The following is an 18,237-nucleotide window of genomic DNA, read 5'->3' on the forward strand; positions in this document are numbered from 1 at the left end:
TTGGTATGCCGATGTGGTTCACCTTTTGCCATACAATCCCTGCCTTCTTTCAGATCAACCAGATTTCTTATCTCAGGACCCAATCTTCTACCCTGTTTCTCGGTTGCTGGCTTTAACAGCCTGGCTGGTGAAGCCCTTGTGTTGAAAGACAAAGGAATTTCACATTGTTATTCCGGTTATGCTTAAAGGAGAACTATGAGGTGAGTGAAAGCCTTTCATCCTCATAGTTCGAGCCGACGTGTGACAATAAAACTGTTGAACGTCGGCTCAGTAGATCGTGAAGTGAGCGAACACATACCGTCGCTAGCTCACTTCTCGATCATAAATAGAAAAAGTCACCGGCACTCCAAATAATTAAGTCAATAAGGTTTTATTGACCCAAGTGATAACATCTCTAGCAACGTTTCGGAACCATGCGGCCCCTTCTTCAGGCAAACAGAGAGTGAAACAGCAATACATCACAAGTTTTAAATACATACTGAAAACGACCCATCTACCAATCAAAAAGAATCCCAACCCACATATGACATCATAAAGGCGTCATTTTCCCGCCATTGGTAAACAGGTATGATCTACTGTGTAGTATTCATATAATCACAAATTATGGAACGTACCTTAAATAGATCAACCCAGAGTATAATGTGACCTCACCCCTGGTGTCCCTGAAAGTGCACAAAGTAACTCGCAGGTACATCGTAGTTGGAGACAGGAAGTGCCATCCACTGATGGCTACTAACTTCGATCAACCATTGTGTGGGGACAGGCTCGGTCGGTCGCGCGCAACATATTTCCGGCGCACACGTATTCCCAAACATCATTGCACAGTCCATCGGCCAATGGGTGTGGGCATGCCAGTCAGGTGATCGCTGCGTTGCCAGGTAACTGGGGGACGCTTGTCACCATATACAGAGCCCCGTATGCAGCAAGTGACAGCCAAAAACATAATGAAAACATTGTAGACTGTTGAATGACAGAAAAAGTGTTCCTGAGTGCAAATGTGCAGCTGGCCAATTAAAGGCATATAGCGTGAACATATGCCTCAAAATATGATTGTGAGAAGATACATACAACAAGAATATATCCAATAAGAACATAGTGTCAATTAATCTCATGATCCCAAATACATACAACATTATCCTACACAATCGTCAACTGAGTCATTTGATACAAGCTCTGTTTGGGCACCTGTGGAAAGCGGTTAATGTGTGGGGAGGAAAATCAAGATAAATAAACCAACATATACTTAAACGGTCCAAGCTATCGTAAATCCATGGACCTGAATAAAATCAACAAGAACATAAGCACCATAATAAATAATTACTGCCCTTAGTAGGTTATTCTGGTGGAACTATATACCCGGAGTATCGATGTCTATCAATGAATAAATATGCAGTAACTAGTGTCCCCATATCTACTAGGGGGCATTACCTATCTGACAGGAAGCATGTGTATGATGAATTGGAATTCAACCCCCTTCGTACAACCGTATCGAGGGTGTAAATCCAAAAGGCTTCTCTACGTAAGAGTTGTAGATCCCTATTGCCGCCTCTATGATCTGCCTGTATGTGCTCAATAGGCATCCCACGTAGTTCATGTATTTGGTGCTTATTTTCCACAAAATTATTTAATATGGTGCTTCTGTTCTTGTTGATTTTATTCAGGTCCATGGATTTACGATAGCTTGGACCGTTTAAGTATATGTTGGTTTATTTATCTTTAGCTCTGAGTGAACTAAAGAGGACTCTGAGGAGGAGAGATTATGGAATCCAAGGCAGCTAGACATCTGCCTTTAGATATACTGAAATGGCTACCCTCTAGACTACGTCCATCTATCATGGCCCCTACCCTCTCTAACTCTTTGGTCCTTTGGGACCGTGTAAAAACGTATGGAAACATTAGCTCATCCTACACTCCCCCTTGCTCCCTTGCAATCCGTCATTTGTGCCTGGTATTCACTGTAAACAATTTCAATGGTGGCTGGATAAGGGATTATATAGAATTTGTCAATATCTTAAGCTGGGGAGACCTCTGACTTTGGAATATTGCAGGGAGCAGCTGGGCATGCCATCATCGGAGCTGTTCCATTATTATCAAATTACTCATTTTCTATGTACTATACTTGCACGAGGTGACCGTGGCAGTGGCCTCAGTCCTTAAGAACGCTGGTGACTTCAGTCTACTAATCAGAAAGGGGCCATTTCCCTACTTTATTCTATATTGTTAGAGTCCCCCCCCCCCCTAAACAGCCATATATGCTGTCCTGGGAACAGGACTTGAAAATGGTAGTTTCAGAGGAAGTATGGAGTTGTCGCTCAAGGTGACAACCCGGGGTTTGCTTAATGTTTCACTGCTGGAGGCTAATTTTAAAGTCTTTTCCAGGTGGTACCTGGTGCCCTCCAGACTTGCCCTTATGTATCCAGGATCATCTGCTCTATGTTTTCGGGGATGTGAGCTGGGGGGCACTATGTGCCATGTGTGGTGGTCGTGTCCTCGTATCCATGCATTTTGGGGAAGGGTTTTCAACCTAATTTTCCGGGTTACGGGTGTGCGTGTTCCTAGAGACCCTGGGTATGCCCTTCTTAATGATACCGTTCCTGGAGTCTCTAGACATTGTACACGATTGATAACTTTCATGTTCATGGCAGCTAAAATTACGATCGCTAAAGCCTGGAAAAAACCCACAGTCCCTCTGAGGCAAGTAAAGACTAAGCTGTCTTGGATCATGACTCACGAAAAATTGGCGAGTATTCTCCAGGACAAAGTTGCGCAGTTCGAGCTTACATGGGATCCCTGGTTGGCTTATATAAGCTGTACAACAATATGAGAAAGATAGAGTGATTTTGGGCCCCAGCCCACCCCAACCAAACTACTTACCTTGATACTGGTTCCCCTGTTTTAGTTTTACTTTTTCTGGTTTGATGTTCTTTTCCCCTGTCTGTTTATTGTCTTGTATGTTATTCATGTCATTTGCCTTTGTTAAAGATATGCTTTAAGTGCATCTTATCAGGGATTATTTGCCTATTAACCCCGATTGCTATCAGTTATCTTTTCAGTGGACTACCCTCACCACTTCATATTCAGAATAAAGCTTTTGGTGAAATATACCGTGTTTTAACTGAATTATATTTTAAAGGTGTGCCTGAAACGTTATCTTTCTTGGCACACCAAGGCTATCCGTATGTATTTTTACACGGTATGTTTAGTATAAGAAACCAGTGGTGCTATAAGAGTAATGTCTCTTTTAGGATGGATGTTGTTTAATACTTTGTTTTATGTTGTATATGTCTTATTATGTCTTGATGAAAACAATAAAAACTTTTGACAGTAAATACTTTATTAATAGAGTCGTATTGTTGCGATTATAGCACCGGGCACCTAGAACATCATTCCAATGTTTTGGAGCCTGCTTGCTCGCATGTGGAAGAAACTAGGTTTGCACTTCATACCTGCAGTAGGCTTGTTTATACTGACACTTTAACTTATTTTAGTCTACTTTGTCATAAACAATAAATATTTGTTAGGACGCAGAGAAATGTAGCACCATGTTATTGTTCCAGATTTGTTTTGAAAGCCGCAAAAATATGAGCTACATTTTCCTGGAGCACTGCCATTGACTTCATAAGGAGTTGCATGTACAGTCTAATAAAATGTATTTGTTGTTTGTCACCGTGTATCTAAGGAACAAAACAAGTTTATCAAACAATGCAAAATATTTACTGACATTGATGAAAACATATGTGTAAACTATGACAATTGAAACTGCTGTGCAAAAAGAAGAGTTCAGATGTGTACATCATTTTATTGGTGCATGATGTAGAGACATTTACACAAGATTAAGTAACATGATTGTATTCTGCAAACAGGTGTGGTCAAAGCTAGCTGTAGCTGCACTGATAATTAAGACAATAAAGAACAAGTCGTTCAGCTATAATATTTCTGCTGGCAGTGTTTCACAACTTTGAGTCCACACCCTCTGGAAGATTTTAATTTTGTGAATATCTTAGTTTAAAGTGACACTAAGCATAGGAGTTAAATCTTAAAAATGCATTTAAATATCTTAACTATTAACAAAAATTTTTTTTTTTTTTTTTTTTTTTTTTTGTGTATCACTCAGCTGTAGATCCTCGAATCATCTCTGAATTGGAGCTGACATTGTCCTTCCTTCTGGAGGGTGGCTACTTTTGTTCGTCATGGTCTGTGTGTGTTGTAAAGTAGCCACCACTCCAAGCTCACTACTGTGATGGACTACAGTCTCGCGTTTAGTTTACTAATTTGTATTGAGATTGTAGTCCATCACGGGAGTGGAGCTTGGTGCGGTGGCTACTTTACAACACACACAGACCATGACGAACAAAAGTAGCCACCCTCCAGAAGGAAGGACAATGTCAGCTCCAATTCAGAGATGATTCGAGGATCTACAGCTGAGTGGTACACAAATAGGATACATTTTTGTTAATAGTTAGGGCACTTTAATGCATTTTTAAGATTTGATTCCTGGGTGTAGTGTCACTTTAATGCCCTACCCACTGAAAATTAGAACAACCATAACAGTTTTACTTTTATTTCAAATTAAAACAGATCTGCTTTGGAAAAAATATATTTTACAAAGTGTCTAAAGACTTAAAGCCCATTTCCACCTTTGCAGAGGTATTTCTTAAAAAACATGCCAACGATGTACACTGAGGGGTCTTTTCACGAAGCTGCCGAAGGATCTGGCCGTAGCTTCGGCCAAACCTTCAGCTAGCTTCGGCCCCAGGACCCCTTCGGTTAAGTAGAACCGAAAACGCATTCAAAACACAAACGCATGCATATGCACTGGAACTCTCTGGACTGCACCTGTAAGCCTATTTTAAGCTAAAAAAAAAACACTGCAAAATTGCGGCAAAACGCACTGCACTGCGTTTACAGATCTGCTTTAGATCTGGTCCAACCATGGTGTGAACATAGCATTAATGTACGCAAGTGGACATGTATCCCCATGATTGCTCACAAAACTTTTCATTTGGATGGATAAATAATGAGTAAAAGGCTGCAATACTAACCTTTCCTGGAGAATATGCCTCTTCATATTTCCTCAAAGCAGAAGTAAACTGGCATTTTTAACTAAACATCATCAGCAAGTTGTTACTTCATACTTTTGTTAGACGGCATCCCGTTCATCCATTCCTTCCCATTTAAGAGATATCTCTGAAATTATTTTTTGTGCCACTATCAGCACTAGACATGTAAGCTGACAAAAAAATTGTTTAGTTTCGAATGTTTCATTATTTCCTTTTTCAGGGTTCATGTCTGAAAGTCAATTTGTTTAGGCATTTGCATTCGGATGAATCCGAGTTTTCATTAATTTCGGATGAGTGAAATGAAATTACGAACCAAAATTGCCTTTCCCAACTCTACTAAAGAAAAAAAATATATATAATTCTGATTGTGTTGCTTTTACTACCTGTCTGGTAAAATGTCAGCAGGACCAGAAGCGCAGGTAAATCTCTCTGTTGGAACTCCAGATAGCAGTAAAAACCTGACACTGCTTGGAGAGTCAAATTCTCTCTGCATCTTGGTCAAGATATTGGACTTGTGGCAGCTCAATAGTAGCTGCTTCATGTAGCCAACAATGCATAAGACAACATGAGGGAAGTTCTCTCAGACCCTTCAATCATCCCTTTTATATCTATCCACCCAGATATATAAATGTAAACATGTTAATGTATTATTTTCCCCTTAGCCAAACAAGCATTTAACCCATGCAGTGAGGGGAGATCCTACTGCATGGGTACATTTTCAAGGAGCCGGAGTGGCTTTAACTATATTTCATTTTTTTTGTTTCAAATTAATTTTTATTAAGATTTTACATGGGTACAATAGGGATACATATATATGTTATCGACCCGCACACGGGTCGTTCGATGTGTCAAATATACAAAGTTTTGAAATCCCGGATACAGTGGCGTAACTAGTGACCTCAGGGCCCCATTATTTTTTTTAAACAAAATTAGACAAGGAAAGAAAAAAAAAAACACTGTCCTCTTTCATCTCCCCCTTCATGTCCCCAGCGACCCCATGTCACCTTCGTTGATACTTCCAGCTCCCTGTCTCGGTCTCCCCCTTCGTGTACGCAGCACTCGGCATTCGGCGGCAGTTCTGTGTGATGAGGGGGCGGGGATTACACCGCTCCCTCTCATTGGCTGCTGCTCGGCTGGATGATGCTTCACGCTGCGCCCGGAACAAGATGAGGGGAGCAGCGTGAAGCATGTAGGGCCCAGGACGGGAGGAAGAGGTCCCGGGACTGGTAATCAGCGGTCACCAGTGGCCCCTTCCTCCTGTCCTGGGCCCCCTCCAAGTGGCCGAACTCCAGGGCCCGGCCGCGACCTCTGCGACCCTGGTAGTTCCGCCACTGCCCGGATATTAACATATAGGGGGCCAGTGGGGTAGTACAAGGTGGGGGTATGGGAAGAGAAGGGAGGGTTAGGGCGTAAGTACCATCAGTGTTCTCATGCTACCAAAATGTTCCAGTGAGCTCAATGGAGTCTCAACAGAGTGTCCCGGTCAAATTCGTCGACATCAAGGTATACCAAGTTAGTCATTGAATTAGGTATGCTAAATGTGTAGCGTATCAGCTGTGCGAGTGTCATATATCCATAGTTGATACCCTATTGTTTTTCGTCGGAGCGGTCTAAAGACCGAGAGGTTAAGGTCAGTTTGGCGCATAGAATTGTAAGTAGCGGACAAAGGGAAGTCAGTGGGGGTGCATGAGGAAGGGGTTGGGTTAGGGATGTAATATAGGGGAGGCGATACAGAATTGGTTCCTACCAGACCTGAAGGTGGCTCAATAAAGGGTGGTTAGGTCAGTTGTCGCGGTAAAGTAGGTCCAGCAAGCCCACATTGATCTAAAGTGATCCAGTTTATCTTGTTTGGTGGCCAACAGTTCCTCCATTTCGTAAACATGGCCTACCTGTGCTAGCCATTCACGGATCGCGGGGACGTCATTCTGCCGCCAGTGGCGGGGGATGACTGTGCGTGCAGCATTAATGAGGTGTCTGTGTAGATATTTAAATGCTCTTGTTGGCTGGTCAGGTTCCCAATGTAGAAGGGAATGTGTGGGCGTAAAGGGAAGTGTGGCTCCTGTGATCTTACGAATAGCCTCGTAAACCCTCCTCCAGAACGGTTGTATTAGGGGGCAGGACCAAAAGATGTGCATGAGGGTGCCATCTTCTTCATGGCATCTCCAGCATAGCGAGGTCACGGCTGGGTGTATGCGATGTAGCAAGTGGGGAGTTCTGTACCAAGAGACTACAAGTTTGTAATTAGTTTCCTGCATTCTGCTGTTAAATGCGCATTTGTGTACCGTTGAGCAGATGTCCACCCATGTGTCCTCAGGGATCGTGGTGTGGAGAGTCCGTTCCCATTTGGAGCGTGGGTGAGTTCCATGTCTTGGGAGATCACTCTGGAGTAGGGTATACAGCCAAAAGATCAGGTGTCTGGTCGGGCCTTTGCTTAGGCAAAGCCGTTCGAACGGGGTAAGGTCTCTAGAGGTGGAGATTCTACGTGTGGGGCCCATGAGAAGGTGTCTGACTTGAAAGTAGATCCACCAGGGTAAAGATCCCCGTTTGGTGAGGTCTGCTAGGTCTGTTTTAGGTATAAATGTTTGGGATCTGAAAAAAAGATGTGCTCGAAGGGGGGTTCTTGGGACCAATGAGAAATGAAATCTCTTGTGACACCTGGAGGAAAGTCCCTATTATGCATCAATGGTTCCATAGGGCCATGTAGGGAAGTGAGGGCTTCTCGACGTCTGGTAGAAGAGAAAACTGCAAGGGTTGCTCCTATGATTGGGTGGGTGCGTATAGTTAACGGCCATAGCGTGGGTCTGAGCCATACCATCGATGAGAGTGGGATGTCAGAGGTGGCATTCTCCAGCGAAGCCCATAGTTTAGTATCCGTTAACTATATTTCTTTCTACGGTTTGGCAAATTGTAGTCTTAAAAAAGTGTAAAGATTTATTATTGGTGATACAGTTACAATAGTTTACTTGGTTACATATAGAGATACGGTACCGGTATTTCAGTATTGAGTACCAGTACCGATATTTTTTTCCGGTACGCACCGATACCGGAAGCCCCACTCAGGAAGCCAGGTGGCGTGTAATGATTTGCCACCTGGCTTCCTGATTAGCCGGGAAGCTCGGCAGCGTGTAATGACTTGCCACCCGGCTTCTAGTGACGAGAAGCCATCCACATGCTTCTCGTCACTAGATGACTAGAAAACATAGAGCCAGCTTTCCAGCCAATCAGGAAGCTGGGCGCCAGCGTAATGGCATGGTGTCTGGCTTCCTGATTGGACGGGAAGCCGGCTCCATGCTCCCTCATCATGGGGTGACGAGGGAGCATGGAGCCGGCTCCCTTGCCAATCAGGAAGCCGGGCAGTGTGTAATAACTCGCTGCTCGGCTTTCTGATACTGGAAGTTTCAGGCTAGGCATTGGAGCATTTGGGCGAGTGTGAGTACTCGTCTAAATAATTGTCATTGGCACCGATACCGATTCTAGTATCGGTGCATCCCTAGTTACATGCCTTCAGGTGTTTTCTATTTAATGACTGTTACCAAATTAAGTTATTTTCTTCTAATTTTTACCTCTCTTTCGTTTTCTTTTTCTTTCTTCCCATTTCCTTTATCTATATATACCACTTGTACGTGTGTGTGTGTATAGGTGCTTAAAGGTTGTCCAAAAATAGCTACTGCAATCTCATGCAGTAAAGTACAGAGCTCATGTCTAATTCATAACATTTTATTATAATGTAGCATTACACCCTTTTCAGATGGTCACATCCAGTACAATGCAGATTCTTACTTACAGTATGTTTGGAGTATGCTTTACCTTCCTTTGTTGCTTATTACTCACCACTATACTGGTACAGCATAAGGCTTGTTGTTTGTTTCTGTGCCAATGCTTTATAAATAATCAATGTGGAGATACAGAGCACCCAGTTGGTACGTATCAAAAGCATCACATACACACCATAATTAATGTAAATGTTTACAGCGGTAGGATATTTTAAAGTACTTGATCCCAAAACCTAAAATATAATAATATATAATAAAGAAAACATATTGTTACAGTATAAAAAGACATATTACAAGGAACATACCTTCATACTCATCGAGAATATGCTTTAATAACCATATATTGAAAAAACGTTTTTGCAATCTTTATTTTAGGGACCGTCTAAAACTATTTATAAACATATGCAGGGTCCTGCACAGTCTGTCAATAGGTATATTTGTATATGTCTTGCTTGTCTCTAATAGTCATATGTGGCTATATCAGCTGTAACCAAATTGAGTTTAATGTTTTCCACAATTATTACCAACTCTAACTTGTAATTCCTCTATAGTCATTTGACCAATGTTGTTTATGTCCCAGCAGTAAGATTAATAGCAACTCCTAGGAGCTTCCTCAGGCATCTCTGAGGAGGTAATTTTCCTTTGGATGAATGTAAATGCCAGGCTGTAGCATTGCTTTACACATGTACATAGACTCTGGTTATAGGGCCTCTCATTTGTCACTGTATGCATACAGCAGTGAAAGGGTTCATACCCCCCCCAATATTAAACATTACCTGCAGATAGTGGGGTGGAATGCAGGCAATTATAAAATCAAACCCTGCATGGTTGCATTGTAAACAACAGCAGGGCAAAGGTCACCAGCAATTCTCTGGTCGTCAAACTTGACCACTGAGGCCTGATAGCCAATGAACCTGAATTTGGTTTTACTCCAAAACAATGTATTTTGTTATATTTAGGGATGTTCCGATACCGATGCTAGCATCGGAATCGGGCCCGATACAGGGCATTTTGGCAAGTACTTGTACTTGTCAAAATGCCCCGAAGCCTAGCGCCGAAGCTTGCGATAGGTTTTTTTTTTTTTCTTCTTACTTACCTCGCCGAGCGTCGCGTCACTGCTCGGTGAGGTAAGTAAGAAGAAAAAACCCCGGCAGCGGCCAGTCAGCGCTGGTCAGGTGAGAGGAGCTCCAATGCATATATACAGCTCACACCTCCACTACACTTCAGCAATAGAGTTACAATTCTCCACTGCTAACATGAATAGGTTAAATCATGATCCATAGTACATAACATGTAGTTGTACTATGGATCATTTAAAGTCACTCGTCCCTTTAAGAAAAAGTATCGGTAATTGGTATCGGCAAGTACATGAGGGGATGTACTTGTACTTGTACTTGGGCCTGAAAAAGTGGCATCGGGACATCCCTAGTTATATTCATATTATTACTTGTAAATTGCTTAGCAATATCTTCTAGAAAGTCGCGCTATCCCGGCCGTGCGGATCTGCTCCAAAAGGTATGTCACTTAGTGTGAATGGGGGCTCAGGGTTTCCCCTCTCCATTTCTTCAGCACTGACTAGAGTAATGTATGGGGGAGGGTGCGAGCACATTTGGCTCTGCCTCTAGAGAAGCAAAGCCAGCTGTCAATCAGGCAGCGGGGTGGTTCCGGACAATACTGTAGGGATCCTTCTCGGCTGCAGCGCGGCTCTGCACTGTCAGCCTATAGCAGGCATTTGCCAGCTATTTGCTGAGTTTTGGGTCACGGGTGGACATTAGTATTCAGTATGTCCTCCTGTGACCCTAAAGATTGGGCCGTAGTTCTCTTTTAGGGTCAGATCTAGCTGAAGTTCAGAAATATTTTAAATATATTTATATAAGACCCCTGCCCCAGTCCCAAATACCAGGAAGTGCTGAGAGAAAACTTACATTCTTGACATATCAGCATATATGTTGGTTTATATAAAATATGACTGCTAGCAAACTACTGCAATAACATCATCACTGTGCAACAATGTTGTTAAATTAACCTACTTTTACTGAGAACAGGCTAATCCAGTTTAGCATGGCAAAAGGAGGACGGGCACACTAAAAATATTTCTGGTGTATGAAACTGAAATTATTCAGTGATGTGACATGCAGTGCTTGCCTCTGAAGTGATAAGAGGAGACTGAAAAATGGTGGCTTTCTTCTCCTGGCAAGGGCATCAGAGGTTTGTGACATTATTGGCAGTTATTCAATATTAGCAGTAGCAAAGCTCACTTATTTTGCAGGCACACCTGTGTACACAACTCTCTGGTGGTTAACAGTTAAACAGAGTTTAAATGTCATAGCAATGGTTTGCAAATCTCTAACAATTTTAGATTTAGAAGACAACTGAACAAGCCTCTAATAGAAACTGCAGATAGAAAGATTTAAAAGCACAAATACATCTGTTACTTAACATGCACAATACGAATAACACACAGAATAAAAGTGTATTACTGCGAACAATTGCTAGAAGTCTGCAATACTTCAGTGGCTGCTAACACTTTATTCTACAGTCTACAAGTACATAGATAATGAAATTCAGATTCACTGCTGCCATGGGTCTGTGGCAGATCCAGCGGGTTTGAAATTCACGTTCCCATCAAATTAATGCGGAAATTAACCAGACCAGATTCTGTCTAACCAAAATGCATTGCCTGGTTTTTGAACAGAGAAACTGGCTTAGAAGGGCCAATAAGGGGGCTTTTGAATGTGTCAGCCCCCTCACTATAAAAAGGTGAGGTCACAGCAGCCAAATTGGCAATGTGCTTTATCTGTGATAGCATGGGGAAAGTATGGAGAGTGCTACTGACAAACTTCATAGGGAGAGATCAGTGTAGGGCTTTAGGCACTGGCAGGGCTGTTAAAGTAGATATAAACTCTTACTAAATGTCATGTAGGTAGCACAATGCTGTGTATCTTTGGAATTGTGGGGGTAGGTAAAGGTTATAACCCTATCTAGAGTTACAGCGTAATACAAAAAGGGCTAAAACAAGGATACTAACATATCAGTTGTCAACACATAACAGAAAGGGGTTGATTTACTAACCTTATAAACACGCCACAAACAAGTATACACCTCTGTAGTGTGTTCCCTCCCAGCATGATCTATTGGTGGAATCTAGACACCTTTGTAGTGTGTACACACCCAGCAGGTGTGTTGTGCAAAGCCCTGCATGAATTGCAAGGTGATGTTGTGTAAATTAGCTCTTTTAGAGACTTTTTGGTTGATAAATACGTTTTGCTGTGTACAAATCACACGCACCTAGTGCGTGCGTGTGTTTAGGTTAGTAAATCACCCCCATAGTGTCCAGATAAGGACCATTATATCAGTGTCCTTAACTATTGTTTTCATGAAAGTTAGCAATTTAGAAAAAAGGCCTTCCAAGTTATAATATTATATTAAAGCCTATATGAGATTTGAGTGATTGGGTTTGCATCTACTTTGAAGAACTGAAGCAAAAACTTTTTTTCTGGTTTTGCATAGTGTGGGGCAGGGTTTTAACCTCTGTCAGCTTTTGTTTGTCATCTGTGCCCCATTGTGGGATGATTATCCTTCGCTTCCTGCCCATTAGCCACAACAGGAAGCAAGAGAAAGTCCTTCCAAAGTGAGGGAAATCTATGGGGGTGAGCAGAATCACCCCAACTAGTGTCCCTATTGGAAGATATCTCATGTATTCCTGTTCTAGTGACAAAAAATGTGGGATTTTCTTTCACTTTCAGTGATAAAGGTCAAAGGGACAAATAGAGAGGCTAATTCTCTCCAACGGGGACACAGGGAGCAATAAAAACCAGACAGGTGTTCTAATTCCTTTCCACTTTATCAAAACTGAAAATTGGCTTCAGTTGCATTTTTACAATCTGAGCTTGAGTAAAGTGCTAGGGGAAATTCTCTTTTGTACCATACCTGTATTTACAGATCTGTAAAGCTGGCCATACACCTTACAATTATCTGCAGATTTTCTGTGGTCAGATGGAAAAGGTGCAACAGATTCCTCCATCTACACATAACTGTGTGGATGGAGTAATCTCCACCTGGGCCAATCTGTTGCACCTTTTCCATCGGACCACAGAAAATCTGCAGATAATTGTAAGGTGTATGGGCAGCTTAAAACTAATATCTGTCTGCAGCAACTGATTCATAGCTAGCTCTTCAGTTATTAAAGAACTCCAGAATTTTTTTTTTATTAACCCCTGCAGTTGGGCTACCCCAGCACTGCAAGGGTTAACTGCTTGTTTTGTGTGTAGCTAACAAAAAAAAAAGGATATACTCCTTTTTTTTTTTTATTCCAGAAAAAAAATGACTACAAGCAGCAATAGTCAAAACCCTGCAGATACACGCAAAGAAGGTGTGTTTTCTACAATTAGAATTCAGATACACTTGTGAAAACAACTGAGGAGAGACAGGACAGTATGTGAGATGTTCCAATAGGCCATTTATCTGTAAACGCAAGTCAGTTTTTTTTGGTTAATCTGACATTCACCAAACAATCACTACTGGCAAATTTTCCTGGTGCATGTGTTTTAAATGACAGTGATTTAATTACCACCAGTGCATCTTTGGTAAAAGTCACATTCGCTGCTTTAAAAATGTGCCCCTACTTAGTGTACCTAATGGCCACAACTTGGTATTCATTTTGCAGAAAGTCCATCACTCTTCAAGGGCAGGTTCACACCATTTTCTGGACCAGATCTGGAATGCAGTGCTTTGCGTTTTGCCACGTTTTTGCTGCGATTTTACCACGATTTTGCTGCGTTTCAGAAGCTGTTTTTTTTTAAAGTTTAAAATGGACGCAATTCCAGAGCGTTTGCATGAGTTTCTGATGCATTTGCATGCGTTCCAGTGCATTCCAGACCAGAGAAAATGAGACATGCAGTATTGTTCTGATCTGGTCTGGAACGGACTGCACTAGTGTGAACAGAGGCCAGAAATAGCATAGGGATATATTAGGATGCATTTTGGGTCCGGAAACAGTCTGGTCTGGTCTGAAGATGATCTGGATGTGGTGTGAACTGGCCCTGAAGGATGTGCTTGTTAATTACAGGCAGCTCCTTATACTCAGGACTTGTGTGAATTGGCATCTCTCTCACCATATTTTCAAAACAAGCACAGGCCTAAATGTGGAGACATAAGACAGTAAGAACAAGGCCAAATATTGAGACAGAAGCAGTTAAAGTACCAATAAGCTTTGCCAATCTCACATTCAGGTGCTGGGTGTGGGGGTGGTTTCGGGATTTTTTTTCTTTTGCTGCAGTAACTGGGGGGAGGGAAACCTGCCACGGGAAGGTGGTTACTGGAGAGGGTGTTGTGGATATTGGCAAGTGCTGCTCTGAGTCTCAAAGCTTCACTCTGGGTAAGGGTGGCAGTCTAAAATTGTAGGATTGTTTCCCTAATTTGTGCTGCTGCCTACCATTCTCCACTTGTCCCTGAAGAAAGACTCACAGGGAAAGGCTAATGAGGACTGAAGGGGGAATAAAATGAGTCTCCCACCAAATGTAGTGGCCCACAAAATGTAATTGTTTCCTCTTGTAGCATCCTTCCCAGCTGCCAATATATTTACCCAATCTGCGTTGCTGTCCCTGCCCATATTTTCTTGATTTGGGCAGGAATGGTCTCATGAACAAAACATTAAATAACAAAAATCATTAAAAAAATAAATCTGAAAATATATAAAAAATGTTGTGATGAGGGGTAGAAATCTGGTATTGTGGGATGAACTGGAGGAAGGGAGTTGTTATCACTAGTTCTTTACCATGTATGATTCAAAGGTACTATTCTCTTTGCTTACCTGAGTGTGTCATGCCATGAAACAAAATACAGGGGTCATATTCCTCTGCAAGCTCCCACAAATAGAACAGAACTTTAAGGGCCGGTTCACACCACAAAGTCCGCATTCCAGTGCGATCGCCCGCACCCGGAATGCAGGCACTAATGTGCCTGCTTTCCGGGTGCTGGTGATTGCACTGTGGGTGGGGTGCGGGGCTGCGGTGCCATTGACTTCAATGCACAGTCACGCCCCCCCAGCCCCCGAATGCAGGAAACCGGCCAGCTTGTGTTCTAGAGGCTGAACACACAGGAACGCGGACTTTCTGGTGTGAACCGGCCCTAAGTTGAGGATTTTTAAATTGAATATTAAAACTGCTGTCCCTGTCAATGTTTGCTTGACCTGGTCAGGGATAGACTTAAAAGGAATAAATAAAAAAAACTAATAAAATAAAATGAATGAGGTTTACAACTTCCTTTGACTATCAGAGACTATCATTTACAAAACTCTTACATTTAGTTTACTAATTGGCTACATTTTCACCCAGCATGGCCAATTTGTTTATGGCAAATTGCCATTTTTATTTGGGCACACCATATAGATGACATTTTTTCTATGGGATGAATCTGAATATACACAAATTGTGTCTTTACACAGTTCAATCACATTGTTCTGGTGAATGTGCGACCTGTTGGAGGTGGAAGGGAGGTGCAGCTCAGAGGTTACATTGGTTATCTATCTTCTATGAACTTTTAAGTGAGCATACCAGCTGCTGCCGTTGAAGTTTTCCTACTGTTAAAAGCATAGTTTTACTTTGTGCCTTACCATTCGGCATCATGCTGGCAGGAAACAGGTTTTTCTACCCTCTTCCCAAATGTATTTAGCTGATTTAAACTAAATGTTTAGTTAGGCTTTAAAGAGAACCTATCAGCAGTGACTTTCCAAGTCTGGAGGAATACATTTCTGGCTTATCAAAAAATGCATCAACACTAATATTTAAAGCAGCACTATGGCCTCTAGGAGAAACAAATATGTGCTGCACTAACAGTCTTCTCATAGTACCCCTGCAAAGTCCCATCAAATATCTGTTGATCCTGCAAGTGAAGTCCACCTAAAGCTGCCCATACACCTTACTAATATCGGCCGATTTTCGTATGCGATCGCGTTTTACTCTTGCCTGCTCTTCTGCAGGCAAGAGTAAATTGTATCTGCAGTTTGCCTTATCCTGTCATTACTTACTGGGGCTGCTGTTACATTTGTAACTTTTTGACAGTGCACAAAGTGAGAGGAGCGAAACGTTCTACAGACACAGCAAACTGCAGGCACCTGTATTTACATGAACAGACATGGCAAAAACATATTATTTTATTGTCTGTGTGGCAGAGGGAGGAAGTGCTGTGATCTGTTTGAAAGGTAATAAATACCTATAATTACAACACATTAATTAGCATGCATGGACTAAGCTAAAAAAAAAACAAAACAGCAAAAACGCACTGCACTGGGTTTGCAGATCTGCTCCAGATCTGGTCCGGACAAGGTGTGAACATAGCCTTGAGGGCTTGTTCACGCCATAAACAGCGCGTTCCAGAGCGGTCAGCAGCTGGAATGCAATGTATTGCATCCCGGCCGGCTTCCTGTGTTTTCTGTTTCAAATGAAACAGCAAAGTCTGACAGGGTTATTCACAAAAGGGTGAAGAGTTTGGAGAAGGCAGGAGGAGTGAACAATCTAGGACAACAGCTGATTTGGAAAAATTCTCCAATTCAGCTCACTTTCCAGCTCAGCTATGTTGTCCTAGATTGTTCCCTTCTCCTGCCTTCTCCAAACTCTTCACCCTTTTGTGAATAACCCTGTGTGTGATTTTACTATGTAAACTTCAACTCCTGTCTCTCTTCACAGGAATAGCTGCATAAGGAAGCTAATGGACAAAGATGAGAAGGATAAGGCAAAGAGGTAAGATATATGTATTGAGTCAAAGCAAACTTGTCATTACTGGGTTTTTTTCACTCTGACCCTGCAGAAAATCCCAGGAACCCCGTAAATGCCCTTTAAAAATACCAATTTTCGAAAAGTCAGAACACATGGGCACATACTCCCAATCGCAACACATATTGCAGTACTGAGTCTTCAGGTACCTATTGTATGGACCGGTCATGATATTGCTGGAAGGCGTTGAGGGATTCCATGTAATCTGACTTGTCTGTTGTATATAATTATTATACAGGACTTATGAGGTGCGTACGGTTTGCGCAGTGCTTTACAAAATAAAGGGAGACAGTGCAGTTACAATACAATTTAATACAAGAGGATTAGGAGGGTCCTGCTGGTGAGAGATAACAACTAACTGTACCCTAGTAGATTTTCATATGAATGTTCATACGAAAAATCAGAACATTCGATAATGGCATTAGAGACTGAAAAAATGTTATTAAAAATTTTGCTTGCTTGTAATATTTGATTTTGGATATGGAGAATTTCATTCGTTGGAGTAAAATGTTTAATTCTTTCATTTTAATTAATCACTACGGTCAAAATTAATTGTTGATTTGACCCCATTACATATTGGAGAATTGAACATTCTGAAAACAACATTTCTGGAACAAAAGTTGACTGGTATTTGGCCAACTTAAAAAGGAAGGGCAGGTAATACAAAAGGTAATAACTGTGAGGGATGAGCTGATGGAGGCAGTGCTACGGGCTTTATTTCAAAAGACGAGTTTCGTTTGTCTACTGTAGTTTGGAAAATATAATTTTAATTAATTACAACGGGCAACACAGTTCTTTCTCAAACATGCAGTAAGTTAGGCCAGTTATGTTAAACTATATACTATTTATAAAATGTTTTATAAAGCTTTTTTTTTGTACAATCTTCAGGGCTTCACGTAACAGATCAGAGAAAAAGAGAAGGGACCAGTTCAATGTGCTTATCAAGGAACTTAGCGCCATGCTGCCTGGAAACACCCGCAAGATGGACAAAACCACTGTGCTGGAGAAAGTTATTGGCTTCCTACAAAAGCAGAATGGTAATTGACCAGTTGATGTTAAAGGGAGAAATACTGTATATGTTTATTATTATTATAGAGGATTTATATAGCGCCAACAGTTTGCTCAGCGTTTTACAATATAAGGAAGACATCACAATTACAATACAATTCAAGACAATATGGCAAGGAGGGCCATATTTCAGATAAAATAATTTGTGCTTTGTGATGTATTTATGAAGTAGATCTAGACTTTTTTTTATTTAAAAAACACATATTGTATAAATTGTGGGGGCTGCCATTGCCTTCTAAAAATACTAGGTGCCTGGCTCTCTCTGGCTTTCGTACTTCCTGATCTGCATACTTACTTCAAGTCAGCAACTCAAAAAGTAGAGAATCGTTGAGGTTAGCATGACTAGAATTTCAGAAGGAGGGAGTTTCCTTCAAAGCCTAACTTCATCTTAAAAAAATCCATTATTCCGGCACCATTACCCTATTCCGGCACCATTTTCCACAGACTCTGCTCTGCAATCCAGTGTCAGTCCTCTTCCCAGATAAGTGGCACCCAGCATTATTGAACCCACTTCCAGGTTGTCAAGGACACTTCCATCTGGGAGTGCATCACCAAGCCTTCCTA

General features: G+C 41.7%; 1 protein-coding gene across 1 annotated transcript in view; it reads left to right on the forward strand.

Moving 5' to 3' along the window:
• NPAS2 (neuronal PAS domain protein 2) overlaps positions 1–18,237 on the forward strand; it is an 84,887-nt gene that overhangs the window by 16,260 nt on the left and 50,390 nt on the right. The window contains exons 2-3 of the mRNA XM_018554113.1: positions 16,514–16,572; positions 17,494–17,642. Coding sequence (XP_018409615.1) covers positions 16,514–16,572; positions 17,494–17,642 — 208 coding nt within the window. The remainder of the gene's footprint in view (positions 1–16,513; positions 16,573–17,493; positions 17,643–18,237) is intronic.

This window comes from Nanorana parkeri, unplaced genomic scaffold (genome assembly GCF_000935625.1).
Source record: "Nanorana parkeri isolate BGI_ZX_2015 unplaced genomic scaffold, ASM93562v1 scaffold143, whole genome shotgun sequence".
Taxonomy (NCBI): Eukaryota; Metazoa; Chordata; class Amphibia; order Anura; family Dicroglossidae; genus Nanorana; species Nanorana parkeri.